The following is a 26,315-nucleotide window of genomic DNA, read 5'->3' as shown; positions in this document are numbered from 1 at the left end:
CAAGGAGGGGGGATTCCTACCTAACTCATTCTATGAAGCCTGCATCACCTAATAGCAAAACCTGGCAAAGACACACACACACACACACACACACACACACACACACACACACACACACACTAAAACTACTGGCCCATGTCTCTGAAGGACACAGATATGGCCTAAATGCCACAGTTAAAAGTTATTTCATATTCCATCAAATTAATTCTCAGCAAAATACTTATTTACACATCAAATTTAACAACACATCAAATATTTAATTTACGATGATCACATAGGGTTAATTCCTGAGATTCAAGGTTGTTTCATCGTATTTCAACATATGCAAATCAGTAAATGTGATCCGATCACATTAACACAATTTAAACCAAAACCATATGATCACGTCAAGAGATGCAGAAAAAGCTTTCAACATAATTTAACATCCCTTCATGGTAAAATCCCTCGAGAAACTAGGCATCAGAGGTACATACCTCAAAATAATAAAAGCTATCTACAACAAACCCGTAGCCAGCATCACACTGAATGATCAGAACTGCAAGCATTCCTCCTGGAAGTGGATCAAGACAAAGAGGCCTTGTCTCACCACTCCTATTCAGGACAACACTGGAAGTGCTAGTCAGATGTTAAACATTTTTTTTTTTTCATATATTTGTTGGAAGCAAGAGGAAGAAACAAAAGCATCCAAACAGTGAAAAAAAATCAGACTATCTCTCTACACTGGTGATATGATTTTATACCTAGAAAACCCTAAAGGCTCTCTCAGTAAGTTATTAGAACTGATTAACAATTTAGCAAGGTATCAGGATACAATCAATGAACAAAAATCCATAGCAGTTCTATACACCAATAACTAAGAACCAAATCAAGAACACAATTCGATTTACAACAACTACAAAAGAAGTAAAATACCTAGGCATAAATCTAACCAAGGAGGTAAAAGATATCTGCAGGAAGAACTACAACACTGCTAAAAAAAAGGAACATTTGACAAAAATAAGCAATGTGAAAAGGACTCCCTATTCAATAAATGGAACTTGAACAGCTGGTGAGCTATATGCAGAAGAATGAAATTGGATACCTACTTTTTATTACATACAAAAATTAACTCAAGATGTCTTAAATATTTTAATGTAAGAACTAAAACTATAAGAATCCTAGAAAAAAACCTAGGAAACACTATTCTGGACATCACTCTTTGCAAAGGATTTATGACTCAGTCCTCGAAAGCAACTGCAACAAAAACAAACATTGATAATTTGGACCTAATTAAACTAATGAGCTTCTGCACAGCAAAAGAAACCAGCGACAGAGTGAACAGATAACCTACAGAATAGGAGAGAACATTCCCAAAATATGCATCTGACAAAGGTCTTATATTCAGAATCTACAAGTAGCTTAAAGAATTAAATAAGCAAAAGCAAATAATTCCATCAAAACGTAAGTAACAGACATGAATAGGCACTTCTCAGCAAAAAGGGATACAAGTAGCCAGGAAATATATGAAAAAAAAGCTTAATATCACTAATCATCAGAGAAATGCAAATCAAAACCACTATGAGATACCTACTCACACCAGTCAGGGTGGCTACTATTTAAAAGTAAAACAACAACAGATGATGGGAGGTTGCAGAGAAAATGGAATACTTACATACTCTTGGTGGGAATGTAAATTAGTTCAGCCACAGTTGAAATCTGTTCGGAGATTTCTGAAAGAACTAAAAATAGAACTACCATCTGACCCAGCAATGCCACCCAAAGGAAAATAAATTGACTGAAAAGACACAGGCATTTGTATGCTCATAGCAATACTCTTCATGATAGCAAGGAAATGGAATCAACCTAGGTGCCCATTGGTGGTGGACCATATAAAGAAAATGTGGCACATATATGCTACAGAATACTATACAGCCATAAAAAAGGAAATCGTGTCCTTCGTAGCAACTTGGATGCAGCTGGAGGCCACCATCCTAAGTGAATTAACACAGAAATAGAAAAACAAATATTGCATATTCTCACTTATAAGTGAGAACTAAATGTTGCATACATGTAGACATAAACTTGTTAATGAAAGTCACTGGGGACTACTAGAGGCTCCTAGCTGAGAGGGAGAGTAGCAAGGCTGGAAAAACCAACTGTTGGGTGATATGCTAACTACCTTGTTGGCAGGATTAGTTGTACCCCAAACATCAGCATCATGTGATATACCAATATAATAAACCTGTACATTTACCCCTTGAATCCAAATAAAAATGGAAAAATAACGAATGGCAAAATTAAAAGAAAAACAAAAAATATATTTTGCTAAATGAAATAAGTCAGACACAAAAGTACACATACTATATGATTCCACTTATATAAGGTAGCTAAAATAGTCAAATTAATAGAGACAGAAAGTTATATGGTGGGTGCCAGGAGCTGCGGGCAGGTGTTTGGGGAGTTAGTGTTTACTGGGTATAGAGCTTCAGTTTGGGAGGATGAGAAAGTTCTGGAAACAGATGGTGATAATGTTGCACAAAAAATGTGACTGTACTTAATGCCACTGAATTGTATACTTAAAGGTGGTTGCAACGGTAAGTATTGTATTCCATTTTTTTTTTTACAACTACAATAATAAAAGATATGTAGGAATTTGCCAGATGAACAAGATGGAAAAGGGCATTGCCAGTGAAATAAACATAATGAAATCTGAAAAAACAAATAAGAAAAGCATCTTTGATTGCAAAAGAGCGAATTGCAAATATCCAAAGTAATCCTTGCAATATAAATGACATTATAAATTGTACAGTGCAGTGCCTATGATTCATGCACACTGTACCTGAACCAGCTGTGAAACATTCATGAATCATAAACTCCTGTATCATCTTCAGAGCAAAAATGCATCCTATTTTACCAGAAATACTCATCAAAAAAAAAGGAAAGAGAAGTAAAAACCCTGAAATTTCTAGGACCTTTTGAAGATATCAGAAAAACAAATTAATACCTCTGACAGGACCTGTTAATGCAGAGGGTCATGCTGTAAGACAGTTTGCATTTAATTCAAACTGTTTTGGAATAAGATCAATTCTGTAGTGAGATCAAGGCAGCAGAAATTTTTCTTCAGGGCTAAAAATAATAATTCCTTGAGGCACAGACATTAAATTCCATGGCTTCTTGAAACTATTTTAAAAATGAGAAGAATGGATAAAGATTAAAAGAAAAAACATTCTGTAAGCTGACAAAACACCTTTTTAGACTTACACCCAATTCGTGCATTAGTCAAATGTGTATGTGTTTGTTTTGTCTTGTTTTGTTTTGTATTGTTTTCCTTCAGGTAACTGGAGGTGGCAACATTCACCTTCTCGGTCTGCTTCTCACCGTTTTCTATTTTCTTCTGCTATTTATCTCTAAGTGATTATACCTGTTACTGCAGTTTCCAGCAAGGAAAAGCCAGGAAAAGGAAAGAGAATCAAAGCACCAGAGTGAGTCACTTCACTGGTAGGTGGAACCAGAAGTTTTAAAGCAGTAGCAAAATTTATATGTTCTCAGTGTCAGTGGACACTTTCTGTATAATAATTTTATTTCACTTTTGTAAAGAATCATGAAGCAACCACAAAAAAATTAAATCAAGTCTTATCAAGTAGATGTTTGAAAGAAAAACAATGATTCACCTTGTAGGTAGATGTACTTTGCTATTGAAGAGATTGTGGGCAAGTCTAAGCAAAGCTGAAGGGAATAAGGAAATTTCGATCCTTAGAGAAGACAGCATAGAATAATAGTACAGAGAGTATAGGATAGAACAGCTTGCATTTGAATATGACATCTGCAACAGGATTCTATTTGACATAGGAAAAGTTACTTCTACTTGTTGAGAATATTAAAAATGAAGAAGCTTTCAAGTGCTTAGTGTAGTTCCTGGCTTATGGTAGCATCAATTAAAATTAGGTACTGATGCTTTTATTATTAATATTGATCACTTAACCATCTGTATCTTGAGCATCCAAAGTGTCAGTTTGTTCTTTAAATTGCAGGTGACCTTTCTTTCTCAATAGAAGAGCTAGTAAAATCATAAAGTGGATGATATTTCTTGGAATGTCTCCATTCCCCTGTATTCCTTTACATTTCACCTTTTTTAATCCATTATTGCAAATGCCCAGTACCTTCTTGTTCACCCTAAAATGTTTTATGAGTTTATGAGTTAACAGGAAAACAGGTTCCTTTTCGAAAATTGGAATAAAAAGAACTACCATTTATTATTATTATTATTTTTATTTATTTATTTTTGAGACGGAGTCTCACTCTGTGGCCCAGGCTAGTGTGCAGTTGTGTGATCTCAGCTCATTGTAACCTCCGCCTCCCAGGTGCAACTGATTCTCCTGTCTCAGCCTCCCAAGTATCTGGGATTACAAGTATGCACAAACATGCCCAGCTAATTTTTATATTTTTAGTAGAGACAGGGATTCACCATATTGGCCAGATGGGTCTGGAACTCCTGACCTCAGGTGATCCAATCCCCTAGGCCTCTCAAACACTTTTTTCTACATTTCAAACTCTTTGCAATTTACCTGCTATCTCATTTAATCTCCTCTTCCCTACCCTACACACAACCAACCTCCCTCCTATTAACCAACCACTTAAAATTCTGCCTCCTTATGTACTTTAAATACAAAGGATAAGATAGTCCCCATTATTTTAGCAAATATTTTTTGAATATATTCTTGACACGTGATCCTACTTGTATTTTTAACTAGCTAATGTGAGATACATCTTTGACCTGGTTAAATGTATGATCCCTTAATCCAATTTAATATAATAAACTAATGCTGCATTATAGGAGTATAAACATTTTTAAAAATATATTTTCTATTATAAAGTTGGCTTTATATTTTACATAAATATAATGGACACTTCCTGTTTATTTTTGAATGATTATTAATGTCATACTGAAAGGGTCAGTACATCCGACCTTTCACAAAAAAAGTAAAAGGTCAAATGTAAAAATTGTAGGCTTTGTGGTTCACACATGGATTCTGCATATTATTCTTCAATTTTCATCATTTGGTTCCATATTTTTGTTTGTTTACATGTTTCTCACAAACCTTTTAAAATGCAAAAAGTATTCTATCTTACTTGTCTCTCAAAATACAAGCCATTTTACCCAGGAACTGTACTTGGTCAATCTGTGCTTCACTATACATGTTCTTTGTTATTTTAAAATCAATACTGACATATTTCAAGTACATTGTTTTCACTACCACTCATTTTCAGATGTAAGTCAATAGGTTAACATAAATACGAAAGTAGCAGCCAAAAAAAAAAAAAAAAAAAAAGAGAGAGGGAGAACAATAAGAAAAACATTTTAAGTCAAAGGAAAATTGCCAGTTTTTATCTCCTCCTAATTCCCAATCCTTCACTCCTAAAGGAACATATTAAGTACAAAGAATGTCATACTTTTATTCCATTCGCCATGTATACATTTTTATCCATTTGGCAAATTATGGTTGAATTTCTCTTGGGATGACCTCACCAGTAGTAGGTGAATGGATCATTTTATTCAACACTAGTTCATAAGTGATTTTTCTTTTCAATCAGGCACACACTCACTGCTGATAACTGCATATTTTGACTATTTGTAGAAGTGCTAAAGGGACTAAGAATTTTACGGTAAATAAGCCGTGTTGGAACAAATATCAAGGCCTCGAGAATAGTATACTTTATAACTTTGCTCAACGCATAACGTAGGAAAATATCCAATTAGGAATCTAGAAATGGAGTGAGGCAGGGCCAGCTGAATATTTTGTTTGATATTTAATTGTTAACTCTTATAGTACCTTCATAAAGTTTCCAAATCTTTTCCTTTCTCTTGCTTTTGTTGTAAATACAAAAGTCCAAGCCCGCATTATATTATACTCAGTTTGAATATGGAATATCAACTCCTTAAGAATAAAATGAAACAGTCTAAGATGCTTTCAGGCTTTTGTATTGATCATCTCCATTTCTGTTGTGTAGTTGGTTTCATCAATGATGTCTCAATTTATGTCTATAATTGTTATTTTGCAAAACTGTCTCATTTTAATTAATATGATGCCTTACTCATTATTTTTTAATTATTTTCTTCATTATTTTGAAACTAAATTTGTTTCTAAGGACTGGGAACAAGGTGGGTGGATGTGATCATCTCACACATGTTCTTGTCTTTTTTCCTTTTATTTTCCCTCTGTTGCTGGGATAGAGAGGATGAAGAAAGAAAAAATGTATTTGTTAAAGGAATTATCTGTATTGAGGTTGCTCTAGGATTACTGTGCTAGAGGAATGACTCCCAGTAAATTCCACCATTAAGAGGCTCAATATCAAGCAACAATCCTATGAACTAGTGGCACCTTATGGAATTCTAATGTATCTTTTAGTTAATGTCCAGGTGGTAGCCTCGTCTTACATCTTTTTTTTTTTTTTTTTTTTTTTTTTTTTTTTTTTTTTTTGAGACGGAGTCTCGCTCTGTCGCCCAGGCTGGAGTGCAGTGGCCGGATCTCAGCTCACTGCAAGCTCCGCCTCCCGGGTTCACGCCATTCTCCTGCCTCAGCCTCCCGAGTAGATGGGACTACAGGCGCCCGCTACCTCGCCCGGCTAGTTTTTTGTATTTTTTTAGTAGAGACGGGGTTTCACCGTGTTAGCCAGGATGGTCTCGATCTCCCGACCTCGTGATCCGCCCGTCTCGGCCTCCCAAAGTGCTGGGATTACAGGCTTGAGCCACCGCGCCCCGCCAGCCTCGTCTTACATCTTGATGTGCATACTTCTCTTCTTCACATGTTGCAGTGTTCTTTATTTTATAATTTATAATTAGAAGCACAAACTCTGAGATTTATGGATCCAGGCAGGATCGATCTCACCTACAATACTGGGCAAGATCTTCAAGGGGACAGCTCATGCTTTCTTGTCAACTGCTCAGTCCACCACCACATTTCTCTCCAATGTTCTCTCCCCTGTTTTAGTTGTACTGACTCAAATCTAAGCAGCTATTCGATTAGAGTATTGAATGGTGATCTTCACTTTTTGGGTGAATTTCTCTTGGATTTTCTTCTCTCAATCTTAGCCAGACTTTTTCTATAATAACACTTGACTAGCTAAAATTTCAACCTCATCTATTTATAAAATAATGTTATCTAGTACTATCTGAGACCTCTCTTACTTGGATTTTTTAGAGTATTGTACTCAGAATCAGGAACTTTTTGAGATAAAATCTGAGAAATTAATAACTTTTGCTCAACTGTGCTTTATTCAGGTTTTTATCTGTATTCTATTCTATAATCTCCAAGTGAGGAAAATAGTCAATTCATATTTATCTAAAGTGTTTCTTCATAAGAGCCTTAAAACAAATGTATATATTTTTAAACATTAGTACATTTACCCCAATATAACATCACAAAATTAACCTTTGGAAAATACAGAACTAATGTAATACAAAACATTTACTTCCTTCCCAAAACAGGTAAAATAAACATAATAGTTCTCTACAGCCTAATCTAAAAGAATGTGATGTAGTGGATAGGGTCCTGAGTTTTTAATCAAAATGAGAAAAACTAATGTGACTCATAAACCTTTCTGTTTCTGAGTCTCATTCTTTTCATTTTCCTGATGATAACGATAGTAAGATCCACCTGTTTGTTTGGGCAGGTTAATGACCAAGTGAAATAATGCATTATACATTTGTCAAAGAAATATAGCCTCTTAAAAGAAAGTTAACGCAGCTGATGTTCAGTAACATATCTCGGTTTGTAAGTAAAAAATTAGAAATAAACTGAAATAAACGATCAATATATATTATGGTAAAAAGAAGTAATAATTTGAATTAAGATAACTTGTTGAACACTGATTTATCAAACTCTATGAACTAGCCCATTTTTTTTAAATTATAGTTTGTTTGTTATTAGAAAAACATTTCCCTAGATAGAAGCTGCTCCATTATTCTGAAGGGAAGTACAAATGATGAAAAGCAGAGCTGGAGATGATCCATGATGGACATACAGTGTGAGTAAGAAATATATATTATTTGTTTTAAATCACTGAGATTTTGAGTTTGTGTATGTATCCCTAATATGAGCTAACTATCCTTAATGATACCATAAGCAAAGAATTTAAAGTAAATAAACAGTGCATGACCCCATATTAAGTGCCACACTAAGTGTTAATTACATCTCCCTGGAGGTAAACAGGGGACTGGTTCCAGGACGTCTGAGTATATAAAAAATCCACACATTCTGAAGTCCCACAGTGGGTCTTATGGAACCCTTTGTATACAAAAGATTGGCTCTCCAAATAGGCAGGATTTATATTATATTTCTCAAAAAATCTGCATATAAGTGGATCTGTGCATTTCAAACTTGGGTTGTTCAAGGGTCAACTGTGTTACTATTTTATGGGATGAGACGGCAGAGATGACACATGGAGACTTTATGTCTAAAAAAGGAGAAATATGCAAATGGTGGTGGGGTGGGCCAAATGGAATGTGAGTTACATGAAAAGGTAATTTGGAAGGAAATAATGCTTTTGTGAAGAAGAGAAATACTTGAATATTTGAGTATAAAACATAGTTTTATTTAGTACCCTTGCCTCTCTTTAGTATGATAAAAATACATAAAAAATTCAGAGAGACAAAGGGAGGAAGCTGCTTGAGTGAACATACTCTGGTGATGTAAATACTTGAGGGAATTCTCTCTGTATTGGGTGGTGTGCTGATGAATGCTTAACAAAAAAACTTTGAAGTGAAAGACACTGATTCGTTGTATTTGATGATTTCTGTGGCGTAAGTATGCCCACCATAGCAATGTTTAGCTGGTAACAAGACGTAACTGCACACAGAGTCAGGAAGAGATGCACATGACTGGCTCTCATGATTTCGCCGTGGTCTGGCTCCAGCATTTGACTGTGACAAGTTTCACTGGCCGGTCAGAACTTTGCAGGAAAAACATCTACCTATAACTAACCCTGATCAGCATAACAGGTTTGAGAAAGCTCTAGTAATATTTTCCTCAAGTGAACGCTATCAATACAGCCGTCAGGCAAAACAGCATTCGTGCACTGAGGAAAATCACTGCTTCTTGAACAACTTTTAGATAGCATAAAAGGCCCATTCTTAAAAGCAGAAGTGGGAAGGGGGGAAACAAGAATTGTTGTCTGAAAAGAAATCACTTAGATCTCCATCAAAACAGATTAGTTTGAAGCCAATTTGCTGCTATCTTCAAAATATATTTCCTCACAAATTCTGTCTTCCAAATTGAGCAGTGAGTCAGCAGTAGGTAGTGCTAGAGTGTGAAAAGGATGAGGACGGAGGCAGCCAGGGTACCTCTAATGCATCTTCTTATTAGAAGACTTTTGAAGAGTAATTTGATGGAAGCTTTCCAACTTTTAGGTCAGTAGCTTAAATGCAGTCTCAGTTGATCATGAACAAAAGTGGGTGGTTAGTGGCCTGTGAAAAGTACTTTCATGGTATCACCCTTGTTCTTTCTAATAGAGACTGCCACTACAGTTGGCATCCTTTCTTTTCCTTATACCAGAAGCACAAAGGGTGAATAGAAATGTCATTTCAAGTGTTTTTTCAGCCTTTGTACCAGAGAAATTTGAAATATGAAAAAGACCAACTTCTTTTCATCTTTAACTCACAGGGAGAATTATTGAACTATAATATGTTTCCTAAATCTTCCTGGATTTTATTAAAATGAAACCTGAGCCACTTTACAAGTAAAATTATGTCTTAATTCATGGGAAGTTAAATTACATAAAGGCACATACTTGAGACATATTTAAATATAAAATGTATAATTTCTTGACCTGAATCTTACACATGTAAGATTTATTTTATTTTCCTTTTCTTTCTCTTATTTTATTCTTGCTTCAATAAATGAATTCCCATGAATATAAAGACAAAGATCTTATTATTCCATTAAATGAACATGTCTTCATATTTGTTTTTTTCTATTCTTTATCATTACAATAATTTGACTTTTTTTCTCCTAAAGAGACTGTAGGTTTTATTCTCTTTCTTTTAATTATTTCACTAAAATCCTCCAAATTTCCATATTACTAATATCTCTACCTTCATATAATTTTGTTTCAATATTAAATGATCAATTAAAGCAAACTCTCTCTAAGTACCTGGAGAAAAGCAACAGAATAAATATTAACGTAGAGACCCAAAGAAGTACTTGGTAATGCCAAGAAAATTTCAGTAGCTATTAGTAATCAGTAGGATATAACAGAAATCGCCGTTTTAGAAGTGATGAAAACTCAATCAACTGATTTTAAGCATCAATTACTTTCTATGGGGTTAGCTTTCCACATCTCAAAAATAAGATTGATGTGTTCTGTTATTTTTGCATCATTTTCAATACAAGCATTCTATGAAATCTTCACTTTTATATCACCCAGATTTAAGTGAGAGGGTGTTAATATTCGAATGGGATTTGAGCAAGATGTAGCTGTGCCTTATGTCATGTAAGCTGATGATAAAGATTGATGCTGGAATTTTCCTGGGTCAGTCATGTTAAAATCTCCCCTAGGCTTCAAGGCCACCTTCATGAATTCTCATATCAGCAACTTCTGCAATTCCCATGTAATATCAGAAGATAAACTCTGTTCTCTGAACATTCATGTATAAAACAATGCATCATCTTATGATTCTTATGATTGACATAGCAAAGTGAAAATACATCAACACCATATTTAGCCCAACTTGAAGCTGCATATTCAAAGATAGAGTTTTTCCTGGCCAAAGATACTTTGGTCAGAAATATATAAACAGTGAACACCAAGCTATCATCTTGCAAGTAATATATATGCTCATGAATCTCTAGCTACAAATAAAAATATCAGCTAAAACTACCCCCTTCTCATAAATGAATAAAAAACAGCAATTACAAGATTTGCCTATGGCCATGAAATGAAGTGGGGCTTGTCTCAGAATTAAAATGCCTACCATCAGCCTTTGAGTACAAAGTTAATTCCCCTATACAAGACTGCAGCAAAAATAAATCCAGCTGGAGAAAAGGCATACAAAACAGAAAATAATAGTCAGCTGCAGACTCTTTGGATCCAAAGTACAAAATATTCAAGTACGTGTTTCCAATCCCTTCATTCTCTCCTGTAATGATTGCAGCTAATCCCTACCAGCCAAATGTTAGTTCTTCAATTGTGGTGATCAATAGAATAGATTAGCTGTGGAAACCCTCCATCCATATTACCCTTGCTTTCCTTTCCAGATGGAACTTTCATTCACTAGAGTGGAGGCAGCATGTGAGGTTTATCCCTCCATACACAAATATAAACTCATTAAATGCCACGCTTGTCACTTTAGAATTTACAGACACACACACACACACACACACACACACACACACACACACACACACACACACACACACACCCCAAGGAACATACCTGTAGATTTAATAAAACAGCACCAACCCTCATGGCTTCACTAATTTCAAGGCTATACATCAGCTGTGGGAAGCGAGGAGGGCTTTGATTATTTGGTGGAAGCACTTCAATGTACACAGTGCAGATGGAGTGCCTGCAGAGAAAGAGAGGCAAACAAGATGGTTACGAATCTGCATCACATTTAATGTTAGACTGCATTGTTTATTCACTTGTTGGGTTTACTGGAGAAAAAATTTCCAAATTTCATGAAAAATAGTAAAGTCAAAATGAAAGGATAGAAAAATAAAACTACCACCAAAGTATAATGGTGCTATGAAATTATCTCAGTAAAAGAAAAGTAATTGCCTCCAGTATCTGTTTTTCCTACTTAGATGAATAGTGTGAATTAAAATGGAATACTATATAAATAAAGCTAATAAATTAACTTGCCTCGACTTCTGACTTTGTTTTTAATGCTTCTCTAATAGCAAAATCATTCTATAAACATCTGGTAATAAGAACTGTCCTTGGGGCTTTTTTCCTGTTAAAACAGCAGGGGGAGTATTGATTAAAATAACACACACAAAAAATTACGGGCTGTGTTTTACCCGTTCTGTTGCTAACGTCAATGGGTTACTGTAAGTGTATCTCAGGAGTCAGGATCATAAGGAATCCTATGTAAAATAGTTGCAAACAAAACTAAATATGTTTTAAAATCTTCTCTAAAAAGCAAAATATGATAAGCTAGGAATCAGATTTAATAAAGCCCTTATATTAACAGGAGCTTTTCTTAAAGGAAAAGATACCTTATCATTACAAGGAAAAAAAATTAGCATTGACATAGTCAACTTTTTTGATATCTCTGAACTTTGAAATTTTTATAAAACAAAACTTGAAGAAGCATGTTAGTCAAGGTTTGTAAGGTGGAAACATTGGCTGAAATATATCAATGAAATCTGAAAATTTATAAGGTTAGCCCTCTATTGTGAAAAAACATATGTGTACATACACACACACAGATATATATATACACAAATATATACACATACATATATACACTCATGCGTACATACATTTTGTACAAACATACCACCACTGCCTAAGATGTATGCTTTGAATTTATTTTAACAAAGTCATGATTTAGTTCAAAATACGTTTGTTATAATTTCTATTTGGGGATGAGAATATTTATTTATTTATTTATTTATTTATTTATTTATTTATTTATTTGAGATGGAGAGTCGCTCCGCAGGCTGGGCTGGAGTGCAGTGGCATGATCTCTGCTCATTGCAACCCCCACCTCCCGGGTTCAAGTGATTCTCAACCTCCCAAGTAGATGGCATTACAGACCTGTGTCACCATATCCGGCTAATTTTTGTATTTTTAGTAGAGATGGGGTTTTGCCATGTTGGCCAGGCTGGTCTCGAACTCCTGACCTCAGGTGATTCACCTACCTCAGCCTCCCAAACTGCTGGGATAACAGCCCTGAGCACCACGCCTAGCCTAGAAACTTCTTAAAGTAGTCCCAAACTCTTTATGACATGCTTCAATTAAAAGACATGGTCACCAAAAATATTTGTCTGAGTTTATTAACTAAACCATTCTACTTTTCAAAACCTTTTAAAAGAAATTCAGCCCGGGCGCTGTGGCTCACGCCTGTAATCCTAGCCCTTTGGGAAGCAGGTGGATCACAAGGTCAGGAGATGGAGAGCATCCTGGCTAACACGGTGAAACCCCGTCTCTACTAAAAATACAAAAAAAAAAAAAAAAAAAAAAAAAATTAGCCGGGCGTGGTGGCGGGCGCCTGTGGTCCCAGCTACCCAGGAGGCTGAGGCAGGAGAATGGCGTGAACCCGGGAGGCGGAGCTTGCAGTGAACCAAGATCGCACCACTGCACTCCAGCCTGGGTAACAGAGCGAGATCTGTCTCAAAAAAAAAGAAAAAAAGAAGAAAGAAAAAAAAAAAATGAAATTCAGAACATGGGCACTAAAATTTCGTTTTATAGCTTGTCACTTTATAATATACCTAAATTCAAGTTGTTTTTGAGCATATCATCAGTAGATATATAACAATAGAATAGTAAGCATAAAAGCTACCGTGACGTTAAAAAATTTCATGGTCGGGCGCGGTGGCTCACGCCTGTAATCTCAGCACTTTGGGAGGCCAAGGTGGTCGGATAACAAGGTCAGAAGTTCAAGACCAGCATGACTAACATGGTGAAACCCCGTCTCTACTAAAAAACACAAAAATTAACTGGGTGTGGTGGCCTGTAATCCCAGCTACTCAGGAGGCTGAGGCGGGAGGGAGAATTGCTTGAACTTGGGAGGTGGAGGTTGCAGTGACCCGAGATCACGCCATTGCACCACTCCAGCCTGGGCGACCAGGAGAAACTCTGAATCAAACAAACAAACAAACAAAAACAAACAAACAAAAACCTCATACCTACATTTATCATGATACTGTTCTAAAGTAATCTCACTCTAAATTGAAATATTTTAAACTTTTGTAACTAGTTAAAATATCTGTATTAATTTCTGCCTCTGATTTTATCTATTTAGTATCAAAATTTGCCAATAAAATTAATCAGATATTTCTTAAATGGATTCAAACAGATGATGAAATGTTGCTTATATAATTATAGTTATTAATGTGAACACGAAACAATGGGAAGTTACAAAATTTATAGTATACTGCAAAGATTCCCACTTCCCATGTTGTGAGAACAAAGGAATTGTCATTTTGAGGTAGACCTAACATCCTGCCAGGTGGTGATCTGACCCCAGAAGCAAGCAGCCCCAAGATGTAAAACATTTTCCCTGATATTACCCTTGAAGATCTTGGCTTATTTTAGCATCTGTTGTTGATCAAGTTTTTAAAACATTTTATGAATCTCTTCTCTTTCTTTTCTGTGATAGTACATTCTCTATGCATAACAAGTCCTACAACACTATTGGTAATAACAGTAGGTGAGTGATGTTGAACACAGAATTTGTAACCAGATATTCCTGAGTTAGAATTTTGGTGCTGCCTTCAGTGATCTAGAGCAAATCACTTCTTTCAGTTTCATTATTTCCACATAATAAATGTAAATAATAATAACAAGGTCATGATAAAGATTAAATAAGTTTATATATTTGTATATATAGGTACATGTATACATACATATGAAACATACTTTTATAATTTATTATTAATAAATTACTCAAAATAAGGCTTAAGATTACTTATTCTACTTTATGAATAGTGTAAACAATCTTGCATTTTCCTTAGTTACATCCTTTATAATACTGTAGATATTTTAATTGAATCCTTTCACTTGGCTAAATTCCTGCAAAGGCACCATACTCCTTCACCCCTCCCCAGCATGGGGTATGTTGATGTTAGAATTTGATCATGTTGTCTCATAATCTTTAGGGTAGGATACAAGAATCTACAATTTTTACAAATTTCCAAGGTTCTACTTATAGAAACTAGAATTTGAAGACCACTGCTTCACAATCTCATGAAAAGTAAAATACGTAGACTCACCTGTCTTTTTCTTTTAATCACGTCAGGAGAAAAACTCTATAAACTCACCTAACGTCTTCAATAACCCTGGATCCAAGAGACTTTCTCAATGTTTAACTTTTTTTTTTTTTTTTTTTTTTGACCTGGAACATATCTGTACTGCAGATTTGAAGCTTTCTTTCAAAAGCTAGGCCCCTTTCTGCTTCTGATATGCTTTAGATCTTCAGTTTACTGGTCAAGAATACTTTATAGAGGTTTTACAAGAATATCAGTGTCTTAAGGCTTCTGAAAGCATAGTTAAACTACACTTATTATACTTTTTTATTTCTTTATTCCTTTCCCTTTCATTATCTTTCCATTTTAGAGGGCTAAAGTGTGACAATACTACAATAAGGACCTTAAACTCGTATGAGGCACTTGGATATTTGTCACAGAGAAGAAAACGTTAAAATGCTGAAACAAAGAGGACTCTAGACCCAGACAGAACACAGAGACAAATTTTAGCTCAACAGGACCATCTCCTTGATCTGTCCTTACTCCTTTGCTTCCTCTGTTCTCTTCCACAATAATTCAAAAGCTAGAATTGCTAATTATGTTTTTTTTCCTTATTGGACGTGAATCTTAGTTATTTGGAGGAGATCATATCTTAAGGTCTTGCATTTTTCATCTGCAACATCCTGGCACATCCCTACAATGTGTTTAAATAAGCACCAGGCTTCTTGCGGGTTATTGCCTTTTAAAATGCTATCTCCTTTTTATCGCTGATGTCAGCACAGTGTCAGAGTTAGCTTTCATAAAATTGAATACCAATAGTATTAACAATAAAATAATAGCATTTGTGCTGTAATAAATAGTAGTAATTCAACAGCATCATTTAAGCACTTACTAAAATAGGGCAGTCACTATATAAATAAAAATACTTTATGCAAGCATTTTGTATTCACATTTTATAGCTAGTACTAAATGCATAACACTGAACATATATATGAGACAAATTTTATTTTTGTAATATAGCCAGAATGATGTAGATAAATCTCCATTTCTAAAAACGAACATCATAAAGCTTTATTATATTTCATCTGGTAATAAAGGTCAAAGTAGAACAAAAGAGGTAATATATTTCTTATATACTCTTGAAACCTACCCAATAGTCCCATAAATAGTTTTTTGTTTTTTGATAAACATAGAAATTGACCCATCTGATCTTAAAGCTTGAAACTTACATTTGTTTTATCTGAGCTCTTTTCTCAGGAAACAACCTTCAGACCTCCCAGAAAAAAGTATCAAAGAACTGAAACTCACCAGATCACCACATCCAATGTCACACCCCTCAATCGTCACACCCCTCAATGGTCATGATTGTTTCCTTGTCCCTCCCTAGCTCCTGTTTTCTTACACATTAACATTTCTTCCCTGCTATGTAAACACTAATTTTAGTCAGTCAGTGAGCTGAATTTGAGATTGTTACCCATTTCCTCAGCTACAGCACTGGATTAAAGTCTTCTTCTTTGACAACAATTATTGTTTCGGTGATTGGCTTTTTGTATTACCAGCAGCATAATCTAAACTGAACCCCTAGTGTTCCTGTGACAGATTTTGGTTACCTGACAGGAACACATTGCTTGTGTCTTGGCGGCCTTGAGCTGAGTGTCTCAGAAGGCCTCCTAAGCAGTTGCCCACCTGATTTTCACTGGAGGTGTTTCCGTTTCTTTCTGGCCTAACAGCAGCTACCCCCAACTACATTCCTGATTGTCTAGTCAGAACAGCATTTGAAATTTAACATCTGCATCCAGATAGATGAGTGTCAGTTCCTTTGTGGTCCTGGACAGCAGGATCCCCTCCTCTCAGTTTGAGAATTTTTTAAAGAAATTTTTATTTGTAGGTTGAACAAGCCCAAATGACTGAGAGTGGGAAGCACCCTGTGTTCGTATGGACACTTTTTGGGGATTTCAGTATGAACGCTCTTGGGAGCTTGTTTGTAATTGTGGTGTGTGTGTATGTGTAAGCAAGTGTGTATCTTTTGTGGGTACCAGACAGTGGGATTGGCTCCTCTCAATTTGAGAAATTCCTAAGAAATGTTCGTTTGTGGGTTGATTAAGCCCAACCAATAGAAAGAAGAAGCACCCCAACTGTTTCAGTTTGGACACTCTTAGGGCTCGTTTGTTGTTTCAGCTGTTCGATTGTGTTGGTGATTGTGCGTGTTTGATATAGTCAGAGGAAACTAGAATTCAGTAAACTAACTTTCTTTAAACACGGTTTGACTCCAGTATTCTTTGGAATCTGGAGTTTGCTATTGAATGGGAAAGAGTGACAGAGTTCCATGTATCCAGGCTTTTGCACTATTGCTCTAACCACAGTTGGGCCTGGTCAGTATGTGATGTTCTCTTGTGTCTCTTGTGGTGCTGATTGGTCCCAGTGTTCTTTGGAGTCTGGGGAGGTTTAGCCTTTAAAAATCAAACTGCCATGAAAACTGATCTACCCAAAATTTTGATTCACAGCCTTCACTGGATTATCTATTGGGGTAAAGAAAGTGTGACTATGTAAACCAGTGAGTTTGTATTGCTATATCATGGCTAGAGTTCTGAGGTAAAATGGATTGGATTTTTATGTGTGTTTATATGTATCTTAATGTGTTTATGTTCATATATTGTGGGTCTTTTTTTTCTTTTTTGTCTACGAATTTGGTTTATAAATAAAAGAGTACACATAAAATAAGTAAGCCCAAAGTATTTTTCAAGTTCAAATGACTTAAGTAAACCACAATAAACAAGCTGACTTTAAAATTTTTGATAAAATAAAAAAAGAAATGTCTTTAGAATTGTCAGCATACATTTTTGTCTGGGTTTTATATATGACTCTGCTATATATAATTGAGGTGTCACGGTTTGGCATAGAAGGTTATAAAACTATAAACCCAGCCAAAATAAAATGATCTTGGTTTGTGTACCTTCTTTGACAAATGAGACTAATTGCATGTTCTTAGCTGATTCTTGTGAGTTAATGGCAAAAATACCTATATATTTAATTTTAAGATTTAGTTGAGGACTTGACATTCACCAGCTATCAAAAAAAAAAAAAAAGCATAGTGAACAAGGAAACAGCTAACTTTAAATGATGGTGTCTAAATATTTCAGTTTTCAGAGTAATCTAGATAAACTATTAAAATGAAAAAATCAAGTACTTGTAAATTGAATAAATGTTGTAGGTAAACTTTTTGTGTAATTCAAAAATTTTAAATTGTTTTTGATGCTCATTGGGTGTCTGGGTCATTTCTAATTAAGAAAAAGTTATGGGGAAACATATTTCTAAAAACTGTGGAATGGATCTCATCTGTAAAATGCTAATATCTGATAGCCCAGAAATTCTTGCTTCTCAGGTGTTCACTAAAACTTTGTTCTCTAAAATTTAAGGCTACTAAGGGTAAGAATTCTAAAGAAGATGTGTTTTTATTGAGAACAAATCATTTTGTCTAGTTCAGAAGTTATCTAAATGTTAATTCAAATTATGGGCTTGAAATGGTTACTTACGAAACAAGGTAGAAGAAAACCAGTAAGTAGAAGAAAAAGAGATGTGAAAAAAGTTACAGATATGAAAATACATTTTTGGTAAGGAAGTTGATAATGAAAAAAAAAAAATTTTATAACAAAAGCTTTTGTCTGATGAATGTTTGTCCTAAATTAAAATAACTGGTTATTAAAAATAGAAAAGAAAGAAAATCTAGGACAAAACAGAAAGTCCAGGCATATCATGGATGGTCTGTGTAAGTCACATGCCATTTTTCTTGTTTCTCTGTGTGTCTACCTTCATGCTCATACAAAGAAAATACAAAGTTGTAAAAGCTTAGATAATAAAATATCCTTTGAAACTTGATAAAAATTGGAATACTTTGGCTAATTAACATTGTTCATAGTTAAAGCTCATATCTTAATGAAAGTAAAATATAAATTATTGTAAAGAAATACATTAGCAGTTTGGCAATTTTTAAAATATAGTTAAGTCCAAAGCTGAATGTAACATGGAGCCAAATTTCATAGTATATTTGCTATTCTGCATCATGTTCCTGAAGTGAATTTCTTAATTACAGAAAATATATAATGGTACTGCTGGACTTAAAGCCAGTAAATGTCAGAAAACTGAATCAGGAATAAAATATTCATCAGGTGAATTTTTTTTTGGCTCTGGGTAACACTGTAACCCGAGGTAAATTAAGTAGAAGAAAAATTGAGGGTTGGAATACTGTTTATTTTTGCTTCTTTTTTTTTTTTTTTTTTTTCATGAGACAGAATCTTGCTCTGTTGCCAGGCTGAAGTGCAGTGGCACGATCTCGGCTAACTGCAAACGCTGCCTCCTGGGTTCAAATGATTCCCCTGCCTCAGCCTCAGTCCTCAGCTGGGACTACAGGTGCTGCCACCACACCTGGCTAATTTTTTGTATTTTAGTAGAGATGGGGTTTCACCATGTTGGCCATGATGGTCTCAATCTCCTGATCTCGTGATCCCCTCTTCTCCGCCTCCCCAGGTGTTGGGATTACAGGAGTGAGCCACTGCGCCCGGCCTATTTTTGCTTCTAATTTTCATTTATTTGCTGTTTGTTCTACTTATACATACAAATATATACACATATACACATATATACACATATACACATATTTATATTTATACATATACACATATGTATACATACACATAATATATATATTTGTATACATATACATATATATAAAACTATTGATGGTTTTTAGTTTCTAATGGAAAGCTTTTATTTGGTTCTATGAACGGTCATTTTGTTTTCTATGTATCCCCAACAATTTATCATTTGCTCTATTTATTGAAAGTTTCTAAACTACCTTTGTCAAGCTTCAAAACATTGATGAAAGATAGCAGCTATTTAAATCTGACTGTTTTTTCTTACCTCTGATTATATTGCTAGCTATGATAACTTTAAGGTTCCTGGCAAAAATCACATAAAAGACTTATTTTTATAAATTCTAAACAAAAATAGTACATTACATATTTTGTCATTTGGAAAAGTAGATGAGAATAGAAGTGTTTAAATGATGTTTATTTCCAAGGTAATTCAATTCAATCAATAATTTGAGTTACTTCAGATCCTTTCCTTTAATAAAGAAAAACTGTGATATGGGTTCAAAGTTTTAATGTTCAGGAAAGACATTTCTTTAAGGAAATTTTTAATTGATTGGAATTTCTCTCAAACTACTTTAGTTTTGTTTATCATTATTAACATTAAGTGACACTCAACTGAATTAAGCAGTAATTACTTTAAAAAGTATGATACTTTGTTGTAAGTTTTGATCCAAATCCATTTATCTCTGATAGGCATTCATGTGGTACTTGAAAACAAAATATGTACTAGTGTTGCACTGGTTTGAAGACTTAAGTGGTGAAAGTTACTTAATTAGTTGTAAGTACTGTATCCAGAAGTGAATCTTAGAAATGTGTAATGATGGTCTTTTAAATAGCTAAAGAGAAATTATTGTGTGGTTTTCACTTTGTCCTTGCTTTGTTGTGTAGTATTTAAGTGAAATGACATTTCTTATCTTTATTCTGAATTTCCAAAACTGATATTTGCATTTGCCATTTTTCAATAATGGAAAAAAACAACAACATTAGTTGCCTTACTTTGAAAAGTTTGGCAAAGGACATATCAAAACTTTGATGCTTTTGGTCACAGTTCTGTCCCTGAAATGCTAACAATTAGAAATATGGAATGAATAACCTAACTGCTTTAACACAGTGGTTAGAAGTGCTGTAAGTAGTATCTGTTAAACTCCAAACCACTGTGTTTTAATTTGTGACATATTAGAATAATAGGCTTTCCGTAGTATAAATATCCTATTAACTAATCCTTGTGCTGTTAACTTACAGGTCTTTGAATCCTGGGTCTGAAGAAAGCACTGACTTCTGTTAAATTTTGAGCACTGATACTAGTCAAAGTCTCATCTTCAGACACAGGAGAAGGTGACAATCAAAATGAACTGCTTTCACGAGACACAGGGCCAGAAATTAAAACTATTCAATCCCTGTAGACCCAGGAACTATGGTGGAAGCTGTGGGTGTGTGAGATGGTAAGGGGCAATTTTGAAGGATAAACTTAGTTCAGAGTTTCTGTAAATTAAACATTAATATCAAAAGCACAATCATGCAAGGCCAGTGTCTGGGCCTATATGTCAGAATAACAGGGTTTTCTTGGAGCGTTGATCTGCTCTTTAATGGATAATCATAAAAGGCTATAAGAAGTTTGTGAAAATCTTATGGTCAAACTGATTAAAATTAGATAGATTTGTATATAAGATTTTATTAAAATTAGATTTAACATTAATAATATACCATACAAAGATAAAATTTGGTTTTCTCATTTGAATAAAATTTTCATGTAAGATATTTTTGTTCACTTCTTGAGGAAACTGCAGGGAAAAAAATGGAGAGGTGAGAGACAGAATTAGTTGGCCTCATGCTGTCTTAAGTTTTAGGTCTTATTGCTTAAGAAACAGTCACCTCTCTATCAAAAGGTAAATGTTTTTGTTTTATTATTTTGGCTAAATAAACAAATATTTTATAGTGACCTGTGATCATATTTTGTGTTATCAGGTGTCTTAAACCTTTCATATTTGACAGAATTTCCAATAGCAAAATTTCAAGTTCTAAATTCAGTCTTTTTGACCTCATACTAACCTTTCTGGGTATTAGTTTCCCTGAAGTTCAAGAGAGACATATAAGGCTTATTAGGCTTAGTTGTTACATTAGAATTATGAAGGAGACATTGTCAAATCTGAGGTGATGTTAAGCTTCCTTTGTTTAATATTTACAGGGATGGGTTATTAATTGAGGATTTTATGAGATTCCTAAAATTCTGATATGTCAATATGTGTTGTCAGTAATAATTATGATTATTATGTTAAATTGTTGTATGCCACAGAAATAACCAAATTTCTTTATCTACTATGTCTTTATGGCTGTCTTAAGGCTTTTGTCATCTACAATTATTATTTTGCTTTGATCCTTCTCAAAAAGTGACTTATAATCAGCTATAGTCCAGGGCTTGCTTCTTTGGTGGAGTTTGTGAAAAGGACTTTTGAATGCAGGTTAATGATAACTTTGGAGATTGTGCCATTGGGTTAGAGAGGAAAATTCCAGGGTACTAATTTAAAGGCTGATGTGTTCATAAAGATTGTTAACCCAATATGAAGCAGGGCAAGAACTGATTGCATGGACTAAACTAATGAAGGACTGAAATAATTTTTGTGGCTTTTATCTTTGAAATATTGCTGATTTTTTTGTTTTGTTCTTCAGAGTCTGGATAACTTTTTAGAGCTATTTATAACCTATAAAGTTATGCTTTGAGTTTAATAGGTAGAGAATACTTTTGTAAACAGAATTTGAGGCATATTTTTTCTCTGCCTAATTTCTCCAGAATAATATTCTTAATTGATGGTGATGTGTTTGTTTGCATACATTTAATAACAACATGTTTTCTTGTACAATGGGGATACAATTGGAGGAAGTGGTTATTTTCTCAGGGTTTTGACTGAAATGGCCTTGTGAAAGGTTCCAAGCAAGCCAATGTAGGACCTATATAAAAAATGATTCTTGTTGCACTTTGGGTGGTTAGTCAGGCTAAGCATATGGGCCTGAAGCTTATTTTGAAAGTAGATTTGTCCTGCTATGACTTGCCTTTGTTGGAAGTTGGGGGCTGAGGAGAGAAATACTGTGTTTCAGAAGAAAATGACACTATTAGATTAGCCTTTGATTTCTGGGTGACCATGAAATCACCTATAGTATAATGCTGCCCATGATGGCCCTCCTCAGCATTAAGCAGCCAGAAAGATTGACAACCAAATTCCCCATGATTGAGGAACTGATAATTAGAAAGGGGGGACTGAAACCAAACAAATAGTCCCATAGATCACTTTTTTTGATAAACATAGAAATTCATCCTTCTGGTCTTAGAGCTTGAAACTTACATGTTTTATGTAAGTTCCTTCCTCAGGAAACCACTTGCAGCCTCTCAAAAAAGTATTAAGGAAATGAAACACACCAGATCATCATATCCAGACAATGAGATGCTAGACCCCTCATTCATCATGACTGCTTTCTTGCCCCTCCCTAGTTCCTAGTTCCTACTTTTTTACACATTGTTACATTTTTTCCCTGCTATATATACCCAAAATTTTAGTTGGTCGGTAAAATGGATTTCAGACTGATCTCCCATCGCCTCAGCTGCAGCACCCAATTAAAGCCTTCTTCCTTGGCAATAATTGATCTGTCAGTGATTGGCTCTCTGTGTGGTAAGCAGCAGGACCTAGACTGAAAACTTGGTGTTTTGGTAACACTCTTATAATTGAAAAAGATCCTTAAAACAATCTAATTTGATTCTTATTTTACAAAAGAGAATTTTAAAATGGAAAAATTTAGCTCACTGAATCAAGATTATAAAATTAATTAATGATGGCAGATAAATACAAGGCTTCTGAATTCAAAATCTGCTTTCCATTTCTCCCTACATCCTAGAAGAACAAATGTTTAAAATAAATTGGAGAATTTTTACTTATCTATGTGTGAATATAAAACACTTTTTTTTTTTTTTTTTGTAATAAAGGGTGTTACCTTACAGGAAGCCATAAATAATTTCAAGTCTGAGGTTCAGACTATGAAATCACAATTTTAAATTATTAATACCATGAATAAAACTTCATCTATAACATTTGTTGTAAGAATAACATAAAATATGAATAAAGAAGAGCTTTGGAAAAATAGACTTAAGATACTTTAAGTTTGGAAATGATATAATTAAAATGATTAAAAAGACAACTTTTTGATATGACAATAGTAATTAGTAGTAATGAGATAATGTTCCTGGCTTATAGATGATTGTATTATCTTATTATTTTCTATTAAATATGTCAATATGTGCTATGAGGAGTCTATTTGTAATTCTGCATTTCTAGCTTGTTTCTAAGATGAAGGTTACAGATATTTATATTGCTTTTTCTGGTAGATATCAGACAGAAAAATTACTGCTTTTGTTTTCCTTTGTCTTCCACCGATATTGTGCTAGAAAAGCTATATTTACAGTTCAATGTTCACAGTTTCTATTCTCTTATTTTGGAAGTACATATAGAAATCTACAGGAGCAAAAACTTCAGACTGAAAACCAACATAGGAGGAAGGAAAAAACTTTTCAGAAGAAGTTACAGGGGCAGAGATTTCAGATCCAAGATGTATTTACATATAAATACCACAGAACATTAACAGACAGAAGAAAACTCACATGTCAATTTACAGAGCATTGAAGAAAAGAAATGTATGTTTTGTGGAACTAAAGAGAAGGATATAAGCGAAGCGGTAGTAAGAGTTAAGGCTACAGAGGTGGGATTCATGGGCTACACCTGTTGATAGAAACTTCGTCTTGACAATGAGGCTCAGTTGGTAGAGTTTAAGTTTAAGTCTGGTCAGCGTGACTGCAAGATGGGAGATGCCTTAAACCTCTTATTGGATATAAAGTCAATGTGAAGTTTGATAGGAGTACTGTTGAAGTGAATGTCAGGCAGGTAGGAAATAAACTCTTCCAAGTGTGACTTTCCACTATGTAGATGGCAATAGGATATGAGGTTAGAAAGAAGAAAAGTTATTGGGAAGAGACCTATCATCTGTCGATGACAGCAAGGAGGGGTAATGGGCATTATAATTATTTTTTGACATGAGCTTCAAAGGAAAACAAACTATTAAGGAGGAGGAAATCTAGTTTAAAAATATAAATGAGGATCTAATACTCCGCCAACCATATCTCTGTGATTAATGATGATCACATACCCTGCAAAGTTTAGTTACAGTCCTTCTGTCAAGCTTGCTGGACCTGGTGTAATATTGAGTTATCTGATTCTTGAGATTTCCTTTTTTGTTGTTGTTGTTGTTTTGTTTTGTTTTGTTTTTGTTTGTTTTTTTTTTTTTGAGACGGAGTCTCGCTCTGTCGCCCAGGGTGGAGTGCAGTGGCGCGATCTCAGCTCACTGCAAGTTCCGCCTCCTGGGTTTACGCCATTCTCCTGCCTTAGCCTCCCGAGTAGCTGGGACTACAGGCGCCCGCCACCTCGCCCGGCTAGTTTTTTGTATTTTTTAGTAGAGACGGGGTTTCACCGTGTTAGCCAGGATGGTCTCGATCTTCTGACCTCGTGATCCGCCCGTCTCGGCCTCCCAAAGTGCTGGGATTACAGGCTTGAGCCACCGCGCCCGGCCTGTTGTTGTTTTTTGAACTAATGTTGGTAAATTGTATCTTTTAAAAGAATCATCCATTTCTGTTTTCAAATTTTGCATACCTTTAAGCAAAGTTGTCTCCTATGAATCTTACTTTTTTCTATTTCTATGTAGTTTCCTCATTAGATTTTATTGTGTAGTTTTACTCGTTCTTTTTTTCTTGATTAGGTTAGATAGCATTTTATCCAATTAATTACGTCTTTATTTTTGTTGTGTCTTTCCAGAGAACCAGATTCAGACTCATTTATTTGTTTTATACATGTTTATAATACATTCATGTTTGATATTATACTTATTAATTATTTTGGGGATTTCTTATGTTTTTATTTGTTTATTTTATGAAGTATTATGACAACTATACCTAATCTTGATAGGATTTCTCAAAAAAAAAAATACAGACTAATTTTATTAAATAAAATATCAGCAAGCATATAATATCAGCTTATTTCAAGAGAAAAAAACATTATGTCCTAATATAATCTATACCATGGATGCAAAATAGATCCATCTAAACCATGGATGCAAAACAGGAGCTATAGTAAGATCAGTCACTATATCATTAACTCAAGAAGAAAAGTCATTACTGTCCTCATATATGATAGCTATTTATTTTATCTGAGAAAAGCACCATTACTATTTTTAAAAGTCAATAAAATAGAAATAGATGAGTATTTTCTTAATGTATTATTAATAGTTTTTAAAACCATAGACCAAACTAATGGGGTAACACTGAGGCAGTCTCATTCAAGTCACAAACGAGATAAGCATTTTTATTGAAAGTATACTAGGAAATGAAAGTAAAGGAAGAAAATGGAGGCCAGGCATTGTGGCTGATGCCAGTAATCCCAGCACTTTGGGAGGCCGAAGTGGGAGGATCAGTAGAGGCCAAGAGCTTGAGACGAGCCTGGGCAACAAAGCAAAATTCTGATTCTACAAATTTGTTTTTAATTAGCTAGGACTGGTGGCCTGAACCTGTAGCCCCCACTACTAGGGAGGCTGAGGTGGGCAGATTGCATGAGCCCAGAGTTTGAGGCTTCAATTAGCTGGGATTATGCCACTATACTCTAGCCTGAGAGACAGAGTTAGACTTTGGCTGGGGGGAAAAAAGCCTATTTGCAATTAAAACAAAAGATGTAGAAACAGATCAAGCAAG

The 26,315-nt window shown here is 34.7% G+C and overlaps 1 protein-coding gene across 16 annotated transcripts in view; it reads right to left on the bottom strand.

Annotated features, from left to right (window-relative positions):
• Positions 1 to 26,315, bottom strand: part of PCDH15 (protocadherin related 15) — a 1,828,063-nt gene that overhangs the window by 316,579 nt on the left and 1,485,169 nt on the right. For 15 of the 16 annotated variants that reach the window (XM_025396095.1, XM_025396103.1, XM_025396104.1 and 12 more), the window contains one exon: positions 11,410 to 11,542. The exons of the other annotated variant lie outside the window; for it this stretch is intronic. In XM_025396095.1, the coding sequence (XP_025251880.1) occupies positions 11,410 to 11,542 (133 nt within the window). The remainder of the gene's footprint in view (positions 1 to 11,409; positions 11,543 to 26,315) is intronic. 16 annotated transcript variants of the gene reach the window in all.

The sequence above is a fragment of the Theropithecus gelada genome, chromosome 9, assembly GCF_003255815.1.
Source record: "Theropithecus gelada isolate Dixy chromosome 9, Tgel_1.0, whole genome shotgun sequence".
NCBI lineage: Eukaryota > Metazoa > Chordata > Mammalia > Primates > Cercopithecidae > Theropithecus > Theropithecus gelada.
Note: the sequence above shows the minus strand (reverse complement) of the source record. Positions and strands in the feature narration are given on the sequence as shown.